General features: G+C 31.9%; 1 protein-coding gene across 1 annotated transcript; it reads right to left on the bottom strand.

The window, feature by feature from the left end:
• Positions 1–1,615: 1,615 nt before the first annotated feature.
• On the bottom strand, positions 1,616–4,736 carry LOC130817941 (tubulin beta-5 chain-like). Its single transcript, XM_057683928.1, has 4 exons — positions 4,515–4,736; positions 3,112–3,512; positions 2,696–2,965; positions 1,616–2,588 (listed from the first exon to the last, which is right to left on the bottom strand). The coding sequence occupies exons 2-4, from the start codon at positions 3,503–3,505 to the stop codon at positions 1,906–1,908; spliced, it is 1,347 nt and encodes a 448-aa protein (XP_057539911.1). The 5' UTR covers positions 3,506–3,512; positions 4,515–4,736; the 3' UTR covers positions 1,616–1,905.
• Between the last annotated feature and the right edge of the window lie 7,079 nt (positions 4,737–11,815).

Below are 11,815 nucleotides of genomic sequence, written 5' to 3'. Positions count from 1 at the left end.
CCTCATCTATCGCTCTTCATGCGTGGGGCTAATGTTATGGGGTCAAATAAATAAACCCGTAATTTATTTAGTCAAACCCTAACCACCCAACTCGGTCCAATAACTTCTTAAAATAACTACCCATTACTCACCATAATCTACCACTCACCCATCATCCCCATGATTCCCACATTTATTCACCATTTAACCTCCATTCTACCATGATAAATACATGTCGCGTACATCATTTGCACGGGATTAAGCTTTTATATTGCTATCGTTACACCACAATAAATATTCACCCTCCTACGTACAATCTGTACTGAACCAAATATTCCTTCAATTGATCTGAACTCATCCTACAATCCGTTAATCTTGTATTCATTCATTATCATATATTCATTACTTTCTATCTCCCGATCTGACTTGAGCGTCGGAGGGGTTTTTCGGGAAATCACCCCCCGGACAAGGCTAACGTTGTATTGCAGGATTTGAGGTCTCATCAGCGGAAGGATCATAAATATTTTCAGCATACTGACAGTTATCCCCGATCACACCTTTTATCCAGGTATTTAAATGTTTTTTACAATTCATCGTTTCATAACCGAAACATAGTTTATGTAATTTACTTTAAAAATCCAAATGTAATTGTATTTTAATGATTTAATTTTGGGAAGAACTTTAAGATTTGCTATGGATTGAATTGGGTGGTCAATTTTCTCTCCAAATGCTTTGAACCTTTTTTTATGATCATTTATCATTAAGTTTAAATTAAAGGGGTGGATAAAAAATACACAAATTTTTATGAGAGATAATTTTTTGGAGAGACTATCTCTAATTGGATAAGTCCATTATATATTTTTTAAAATATTACAAGTAGGCATTAAGAATGGTATAAGTAGACATTTAAGATATTAAAAGTAAGCATTAAAAATACGGTAAATAAGCATTAAGAATAATATAAATAGGTATTAAAAATACAGTCAGTAAGCATTAATCTTTAATGAACTAAGCTTGAGATACATCTCTCAAAGAGACGGTTTCTCAAGAGACTAGCTATTAAAAATAATCCCTTCTCTTAACACATCATTTGATGTCAAGTAACACTTTTTTTACAGTTTTCAAAGTAATTTTGTATTTCAATATTTCGAAATACGCATCATAAAAAATTATAAAAAATATATTATATGAAAAAAATATACATTAAGACGAATCTAACAAAATTTCACATGAATATATTTTATCTTCAATATATATTCTTCAAAACTTCAATTAAATTTTTCTCTCCATAAAATAAAATATTTCAAATAAAAAAAACATCAGAAAATGAAGTATATAATGAGAATGACAACAAGGACTCCTAAAGGGGCATCATTTTCTCGAAAAAAAAAACACATAGCATAAGAAAAGCTCCTACGTTCACATTGAAGTGGGAGTACCTAAGAAATCTTTTTTGGCTGTACAGTAAACAAAACATCCTATCAGGATTTCGATTCAACATTTAATACTCGCAGAGCACAACACTATATATGACAGCAGTACACTGCAGAAAGGATCACCATAATCTACATACACCTGATCAAAGTCTCTAAGCTTCAATGGCAAGAGAAAGAACTGCAAATTTGCGACGAAGTGATGATAAAAATGCACATCATATATCAAACGACAATATGTCAATATGATAATATCCATGCCACATAAAATGCAAGGAACATAACAAATAGCTCAAATCAAAGTATATGGGCAACGGAATAGCAGATCTCTAAAATAGTACTAACAGAAGTGAACTACTAATGTAGCGTAATATAGCCAGAGGGGAAAACAGGGCATTTTTCCTACTTTTACTACACCCAAACAGCTGAGTATACAACATTCCTTCCTCTGGATTGTATAAATCATGGAGGAAGCAAGAAAAAAAAAACCACTCTAACGTTCATAATCATCCTCATCAACCTCCTCATCATCGTACTCAAGATCCTCATCAGCAGTGGCATCCTGGTACTGCTGATACTCTGACACAAGGTCATTCATGTTGCTCTCAGCCTCGGTGAATTCCATCTCATCCATACCTTCCCCAGTGTACCAATGCAAGAAAGCCTTTCTCCTGAACATAGCAGTGAACTGCTCGCTCACACGCCTGAACATCTCTTGAATTGAAGTAGAGTTACCAATGAAAGTGGAAGCCATTGAGAGGCCAATAGGGGGGATGTCACAAACACTAGACTTCACATTGTTGGGGATCCATTCAACAAAGTATGAAGAATTCTTATTTTGGACATTGATCATCTGCTCATCGACTTCTTTGGTGCTCATCTTGCCTCGGAACATAGCAGAAGCAGTGAGGTAACGGCCATGACGAGGGTCTGCAGCACACATCATGTTCTTAGCATCCCACATCTGCTGGGTGAGTTCAGGGACAGTGAGAGCACGGTACTGTTGGGACCCACGAGATGTGAGTGGAGCAAACCCAACCATGAAGAAGTGAAGACGAGGGAAGGGAATGAGGTTCACAGCAAGTTTCCGGAGGTCAGAGTTCAGCTGACCAGGGAACCTCAGGCAGCATGTCACGCCACTCATGGTAGCAGAGATCAAATGGTTCAGATCACCAACTGAAAAGCAAAAACAACTCATTTAACATGGCTTCACAAGGGAGAGAACACACTTCAACAACACAGATCCAAGATAGAGAGAGAATATAAATAAACTGTACACTTACAGCTAGGAGTAGTTAGCTTGAGAGTCCTAAAGCAAATATCATACAAAGCTTCATTGTCAAGTACCATACACTCATCAGCATTCTCAACAAGCTGATGCACAGAGAGGGTGGCATTGTAAGGCTCAACCACTGTGTCAGATACCTTTGGTGATGGGAACACCGAGAAAGTAAGCATCATTCGGTCAGGGTACTCCTCCCTGATCTTTGAAATAAGCAATGTACCCATACCGGAACCAGTTCCTCCTCCAAGCGAGTGGCAAACCTGGAAACCTGAAAGAATACAAATCAGAAGCATGAGAAAATAATCCAATAGCTTTTATTAGTACATAGAGTGCAAACAGTTGTATTAATTTGTCAAAAAAAAAAAAACAAATTCATATCATTTCACAAATAAACAGTAAAGTCAGATCCTATACCTTGAAGGCAGTCACAGTTCTCAGCCTCTTTTCTCACGACATCAAGAACTGAATCAATAAGCTCAGCCCCCTCGGTGTAGTGGCCCTTTGCCCAGTTGTTTCCAGCACCTGATTGTCCAAACACAAAGTTATCAGGGCGGAAAATCTGCCCGTATGGCCCAGTCCTCACACTATCCATGGTACCAGGCTCTAGATCCATGAGAACAGCACGAGGGACAAATCGCCCACAAGAGGCTTCATTGTAGTAAACATTGACTCTTTCAAGCTGAAGATCAGAAGTTCCACTGTATTTTCCAGTTGGGTCAATGCCATGTTCAGCACATACAACCTCCCAGAACTTGGATCCGATTTGGTTTCCACATTGTCCACCCTGAATGTGAAGGATTTCTCTCATCTTTAACCTGCAATCAAAAGTAAATGATACTTGAGCAAGAAAGCTTGAAAGTAAAATAACGTGCTCAATCGGCAATCAGCTGAAACACATCTAAATATAAATCATGAACAAGTATCAGTACGCCGTGATCCAGAAAATCAATGTAACATTATACAAGAAAATTTAGCTAAAACAGCCATGAATCACGTGATTTCAAAGTATACAACTATATGATATGGATACAATACGAGTAAATCTAACCGAAAAATATACAATTTCGAAGACAACAAATAAAAACGCAATAGCATCTTACAGCATAATGAAATCAACAGCAAATCGTCAAATAGTACTAGATCTATATATTAAAAGAGTCCAGATTTAAGAAACTACAAAGCATCTCTTGTCAATTAACTCAAACGGAATATGCAAAATATGAATCTCTACAAAATCATGTCCGACTGTCATAATCATAAGTTATCCAAATAAAAAAATATCAGAAATTAGTAACCGACATCAAAACTTTCATTTGATTATCAGTTTTTACTCACAAGATTTTTTTTTACTGAAAACTTACAAATCCGATCCGGTAATCAAATTCATCAACAAACAGCATTATTTCAATAAATCAATAATCATTGTACTTAAGAAGATATTCACATCAATCGTAAGCATTTTTGAGTGAAAATGAGTTTGAAATTTTAAAAAAAGAAACTTATGTAAATCGGAAGTTAAAACCAGCATAGATTCAAATGTAATATATTTACCATAACAATAACCAATCAGATTCAAACGCGTCAACTCAAAACATAAATCGTAAGTGTAATTTGCATTGATTCAAATGCGTGAAATCAAATCACTTAAAAAAACAGAGATTCAAACATACAAGCATTATTGAACATAATAAGAATTCAAATTCCAACAGAAGCTCATAACATAAATCTAAAGTAAAAACAAGCCATTTTTTAGAATAAAAATCTGAATGCAGAACAAATGAAAAATCAAAAACAATTCAAAAGAAGAAGAAACTTACAGATAATAACGACGACGAACTTCTCAGTAAATGCGAGAGTGATGAGAGAGAAAATGATAGTAGAATCGAGATTAGAGAGAGAAATGACGAGTGAATAAGAGGATGAACCCTAGATATATGGCTAAATCTCGAGAGAGAAAGATTTTTTATTTTTGAATTTTAGATGAGTAATATAGAGTTCTAGATCTGACGGTCAGAGATATTTCCCTCCTTTTATGTGAATCACCCTAGGATGCCGTTGGATTGTTTTGATAGACGGTTAAGATTCAGTTTATAAGGTGGTCTGATATTGAGATGGGTCCACTTTTTACGATGGTAAGTTCAAAAATTAAAATTGATATACTCCCTCCTATTCAGCTTAGGAGTCTCATTTAACTTTTTACGGATTTTAAGAAAAGTCAAAAAAGTTAGATCATAAGGGTAGGAAAGATAATGGTATTATGAATTTTTAATGTAAGGGAGGAAAATTAGTATGAGTAATGGAGGGTATAATTGAAAATATGAAAATTAGTATGAGTAATGGAGGATATAATTGAAAATATGATAAAGCTACTAAGGGCATAAAAGTCAAAAACTCATACCAAAAATGGAAATGGGACAATTAAGGTGACTTGACCATAAAAGGAACTGGGACACATAAGTTGAATAGGAGAGAGTATTAAATTACAAAAAGGTCAATCCTGTATGTTACCGTTGATGTGACATTAACGATCAATTTGGTTAGTGGTACTAAATGATGATAATGGTAATAATTCATAGTGTAAAATTTCATCAAAAAGTCCATATCATTCCATGGTAAAGAAATTTTAATCACAAAAACTTTTTTTGTTTATAAATTTTCATTACCATCTAATACCAGTTATCCCATAGTAATGTATTAGAATGAATTTTATGAAGAAAATGAGAAGATTGGAGTCGGACAAGCATGGCCATCAAAGTAGTCAATAGATTTTTCAACTAAAATTATGCTAACTTTTCATTCTAATTACCACCCTTTATTACTATACACGGACCGAAACGGTAACGTTGTGGCCTTGTGGGTCCCTATAAATTTAATCACGCTTTATAACCGTACAGTCTTGCTGTACCGTTAAATTTTAATTAGTAAGAGTGTGACTGGTTTTCTTTTCAAAATTAGATACTTCTACTAGGAGTATTTACCTGTATATTTTTGAAAAATTCTAAGGTTTTTGACTAATTTCTCATAACTTTTACTTGATTTTTTAAAAATTTTTACTTTTTTCATTTAATTTCATATTCGCTTCTTTGTAGCAAGGCAAAAAAATAAATTCATATGAAGAGGAATTATGAAAAAATAAATATGAAGATAAATTATCAAAAATTTATGGAAACTATTGTTAAAAAAAAAATTACTCTGGGTTCTATTGGGTGAAAATAATGAAAAATGGGTAAAAGTTGTAAAAGGCTATATTTTATGAAAGTATAAGATATGTATAAATGAAAAGAAAATAGTAAGAAAAAATGAATGTTAATAATTTAATCTTTCATCCATTCGTTTTGAATAATTCTAATCTTGAATTATTTTTTAATAAACTAACTTTTGCCCTTGGTTTGCTATTAATAGCATATAAATAGGGTATGGTGATAACAAATTAAGGGCAAAGGTTAAATTATTATAAAATAAAAGGTTATGTTGATAGCAAACTAAGGACAATAGTTGGATTATTGAAAAATAATTCAAATGTGAGATTATTCACAGTCGATAAGTGAAAGGTTCGATTATAATTGAATGTATGGATGAAGATTAACGAAAAGAGAGTATGTAATGGTCAAAAATAATAATGAGATAAATTCAATTGAACAAACTAAAATAAACATAAATTTATTTCATTGGGACAAAATAAACAGGACAACCTTAAATAGAAATTTTAAATACAATGTATTTGATGTCTCGAGAACAAATGTGGAGTAATACTCATATATTAAATATCTTAGAGCTTTAATCATGTTCTTAACACTTAAGTATTTACTTAAGTTGCATTTGGAAAAAAAAGTTTTTATTTGAGTTGGCTTTTTTGACATAGTGAGATAGAACTCAATGTGACAAAATCTTCGTGAATTTGATTTTCAATCACTTCTCAATTCAAGTGAAATATTTAACATTATGTTTAATGAGACATGCATAGAATATATAACACATTCAGAGCTTAAACTAAAATAACAAACAAAATGATTGAAGTCACATGATATGTTAAGACTCTTATTATAAAACAAAAACCACTAATATGTTTATCATTTTATTTTAGGTCAAGAATAACACTCAAAAAATACATTTGTTCATTGTATTCAAAACGGGAATGATACAAAATTGAATCACCAATACGCATCTATAAGATAACAACATTTCTTAGTTGAGATGGTCTCTAAAAGAGACGTCCAACGATAGGCCGGCCCATTTTGATTTTAAAATTGAAAAAAAAAATTGAATAAAAAAATAAAAGTGCGCGTCAGAAATAATATGAAACTTACTTCTTTCAGTTTCTATGATTTACATTCCTTGTGGCAGTTTTCATAATCTTCATTTCAACTCATATCTTCCGCAAAAATCCTCCATTAACGTGCTTCTTCATTTTCAACTCATCTCTTCCGCATAAATCCTCCATTAACGTGCTTCTTCGTTGCTGTCTCATTCAATTGATTCATTGGTATATCATCTTCTCAAAGGTTTACTTAAGGTTAGATTTTTCCAAACATTCGTTTTAAAGATTCAATTTTTTGATTGTGCATCAGTTTTGTTTCATTAAATTTTTTTCTGCATTTGCTTGGTATTTGATCTTCAATTTACATTATTTGGAATTTAGTTTCGTTCAAAGTCGTTTAGTTTCGTTCCATTGTCGTAAGTTTAGAGTTATGCATGATGATTGTTGGAGTTATATTTGATGTTTGACATTCCCTTTGGCGTTATATTTGTTGATTTTTCGTTTTTTTTGAACATATAGTTGTTGGATTTTCATTTTAGGGTTTTAGAAATGGATAACATAAACGACAATGATGTCTTGTCAACTGTATTTGCAAAGAAGAACAAGAAAGTTTTATCTAAAGATTACAATGTCAAGTCCAAACAGCCAGAAGATGCTAATAAGGCACCCAAACAAAGGGCTCCCAGACTACAGACTTCTTTGGTAAAATTAGAGACAAATGAAGGAATGTAAGTTCATAGTTCTGACTTAATTTTGAATTATTGCATGTCGTATTTAGAATTATTGATTCGGTGGTTTGGGATTACATGTTTTGTGTTTGTTAAACTTTAGGAAGTAACGTATTTGGTGTCATAGTTTCATTGTCTGGATATATAATGTTATATTTTTGGCACTATAGTTTCCTTATTTGGATTCATATTATTACATTTTTAGCATTATAGTTTCAATTTTTGGAGTTATAATGTTACGTATTTGGAATTTTTGTGTCATTTATGTAGACTTATAGTGTTATGTATTATGAGCTATAGTGTTATGTAGTATATTTTATATATGATTTTTCTTTTGTGTGATAATAATGTTATAATTTCATGTGTTTGAATTTATGGTATTTTGTAGTTTGATATATAGTAGTTTGGTTTTAGAGATTTACATTTTCAACAATATTTATTTCTTATTTTTTTGATGTACTTGAAATTATAACATTATGTATATAATAGGTTTGTTGTTTTTTTTCTTTGTGCATTGATAAAAACATATATACGAATTGTAAATCCTATTTATTTCTTATGAATGGGAAGGAGCAAATGAAGCTAACTGCAAGACAGGTATAAGATGTAAATGAAATTGGGTTTGGGGGATTACTTAAGATGAAGGCTTTTAGGTTCCCACCGGGCATTATTCCATTCTTGGTTGCCCATTTTGACGCTGTTAACCGGATACAACGTTTGCCCAACCAACCCAATTATAACATCACACCTGATGATGTTTTCGACATCTTTGGCTTCCCGCTGAATCCCAACAAGCAATTAATCAACCGTTCGAAGAGATCCGAGAACGAGGTTGATATTTGGTTAGGAAAGCTTGGATTTAATAAGCCTGATTCGGTGACTTCAAAGGAGATCCTTTGTTTATTCTCCAAGTTCCCCGAGGGTGGGGGTGATTTCAAAAAACTTTTTGTTTTTTATTCATTGTCGATTCTTTTGGCCCCTTTGCCTGATTTTAAGCTCAAGAAATCAGTATATTCCTGTATAAAGATGTTTGATTGCTGTACATATGTTCTAGAAAATTAGTGCATAGCAGTAAAGAGATCAGCCAAGTTTGTTAATGGTTGTGTGTTGATTTTGTTTGCTTGCTATTGTTATCGGTTCCCCCATCAAGGGAAACCTTACCCTATTTTCGCTCCCCTTGATCAAACATTTGTCTGAGGAACATATCACACATAGATTTGATCAGGAAAGAGTGAAAGGGTTTGGGAGAGGGATAATTGCTCTCCATGGATTTCCCATCTCCAGTCAATATATTGACTGGTGTAGAAAAGGCGTTGATCATGATGAAGAAGATACGTACGAGGTTGATAGAGTAGCACCTACCGATGAACCCACTGTTTTGGGTGATGATCCAGCTCTACAAGATGATGGACCTATCAAGAAGGTACAAGATAAATCGATTACATATTGCTTTGATGAAAGATGGCCATCAAACATGGAACTAGCCGCCAAAGGATTAAATGTAACTAAAATATTTTATATTTGGGGTCATAACACATTATATTTGGGATTATAATATACTAGTTTACATTTACATTCCCAGTCATTAAATACCATGATTTTCTTAACGATTGCATACCTTTCATGATGTTTTCATAGTTTTGCAAGTGAGTATTATCCGCATTAGAGCAATTCTTATATGTAGATTCGAAATCATACATCATTTCTTCCATTGTTAGACAATAATTAAGGTTGAAGAAGGTGTGTACAATCTATTGTTGGGTGAAAGAGATGAAGAAACGCATGCAAGAAGTTAATCAGAAAATTTCTGAGTAAAAGAAATCAGTTTTTCTTACAAAAAAGGTGCGTCTATCCTTCCAAAATACAGTTTTTTCTGTAATTAATTTATCATTTGAAGGGACTTGGGCTGGGCTCCAAAAGAGTCGTCTCTAGAAGAGACGATCTCTCAGATTAAGGGTTGATAAGATAAAGTTTTAAAGAAAATGTGCCTCATTAATATGCCAGTATGTGACTTCATCCATAATTTGTGTATTGGACCTATGCCTCTTGCCTTGGATGCTTTCAGACTCTTTCAGATTTACATACAAGAATTTTAAGCTAGAACATTAAATTTCTAAAAATTTTATTTTTATATTCGAACCATAGGCAATCCATTTATTAAATAACTAAAAATACGAAAAATGTAATCTAAAATAAAATAATATTTTTGGCTTGACTATTCTCTAGATAACTGATATAACGCTAAGCAAGTATTTACTCTCTAATATTTATTGAACTCTAAGTAATGTTTATTATGAACGAACTGTAATTTCTAAGACCAATCAGTTTTAGACTAAGATCTTCATTTATTCTTGCGAAACCAAAGAATTAAACCAACAAAGTTTGGTCTCATGCCACAAAACAAATCTTAGTATTATCCCTCCAAACTAAGAGTTACTGTGTACTTGGGTAAGAGTTTTCTAGGTACTCATTGTGATTTTTACCGATTAGGCGGTGGAGAAGGTTCCCAAAAAATTTCTCTGAACCTTCTTAACCCTTTACTCGTGCAAAATTGTCATCAAGGTGGTCTTACTGGTAAGAAAGATTAGAGAGCAACAACATATCAAACCAACTTAATCACTATTTAGACTAATCACTTATTTGCTAACTCATATTTAGTAACTTAATTAATTGAGTCTAATTCTAAATAGAAACAACATGTTAGAGTATGTTAGAAATATTTCTTATATTTTTAACAAATTTGTAGAAGAACACTTTTTTAAAAAACTTAAAATTTTGTGTTTCATGTAAACAATTTCCTTTTTTAGTCAATCCAATACAACAAAAATAAAGTTTGTACAATACTGTGAGTTGTGTGATTTGTGAACGTGTGAACATACTACTCGATCTTATAAACCGGAAAAAGGGGACAAAATGGTAGAAACTAGAAAAGGATTTACAATTTCATAATTTCACATGATGTTGCAATGTCGTTTCACGTGGTTTGCGAGCTTACTATACGAAGTACTCCTAGTATCTTTTAAATTTAGTGGTTCTCTATTATCTCTTTTACAAATTATTTGCGATATATGATTTGTTTTTACGTATTTTAATATAATTATACATTTTAAAATACTACACCAAATACGTTTTTGCGCCATCTAGTGTATTTGTTGAATTTTTATATCTAGAGTTATATATAACTAAAAATTATAAAAAATTAATATTATGAAAATATACGACGAGACAAATAAAACAAGATTTCACATAACTATATTTTTTCTCGTATAATAGTCAAAATATGTAAATTACCATAGAATGATGAATAGTGCAACAATTGGCTTTGTGCAAGTAATATGGAACGGAGGAAGTATTAATTCAATTTTTTATATATTTGATTATGTAATACTACCTCCTCTTCAACCCATTAGTCTTATTCAGTTTTTTATATTTGCTGAGACAACATTTTAACCCTTAATATATCTAGTTGTTCTAAATTAAAAATTATAAAAAATTGATAATAATAATCCTTGTATTGAGACTAAGGTTATAAGAATCGAGATTCCATCTAGGATCGTTGAGGGGGTAGAATCAAAGTCGGCGAAATCGAATCGTAGAATCGTGTGACAAATATGCATTAATGTGCTTTGAATTACTGATTATCAATTATATTTGTTGGCTTGTTAAGTCTTAAGGTATAAGTAAAAACCTATTGACTTCATCAATCAAGTTTTGAATAAAAATATTTATAATAATCATTTTAATTCACTTATCACTTTTAATTGGTATTTTATTCTTAATCTATAAGTTAAAACATAGTCAATTGATATCCTATTTGATTCATCTCAATGCAAGAATTATTAATATTAATTTTTCATAATTTTTAATTGAGCATAAGTAAAGATATTAAGGGTTAAAATGCTGTCTCGACAAGTGTAATAAAACTAAATGAAACTATTAGATTTGAATGCGAGGGAGTATTTTTCATGTAATTTAAAATTCAACCAATAATTATATTTTATATGACAAATCTTTATGAAAATGTCATGTGAAATTTTACGGTTATAAATATAACAGGTAATTTAACTGAATTATTAACAACTCAGATTCAGCCTGTGGCATAATCTTTTTTTCTTTTAGTTAAAGACCACTC

This window comes from Amaranthus tricolor, chromosome 7, assembly GCF_026212465.1.
Source record: "Amaranthus tricolor cultivar Red isolate AtriRed21 chromosome 7, ASM2621246v1, whole genome shotgun sequence".
Taxonomy (NCBI): domain Eukaryota; kingdom Viridiplantae; phylum Streptophyta; class Magnoliopsida; order Caryophyllales; family Amaranthaceae; genus Amaranthus; species Amaranthus tricolor.
The sequence above is the reverse complement of the archived record's forward strand: the minus strand, read 5'-3'. Positions and strand labels throughout refer to the sequence as shown.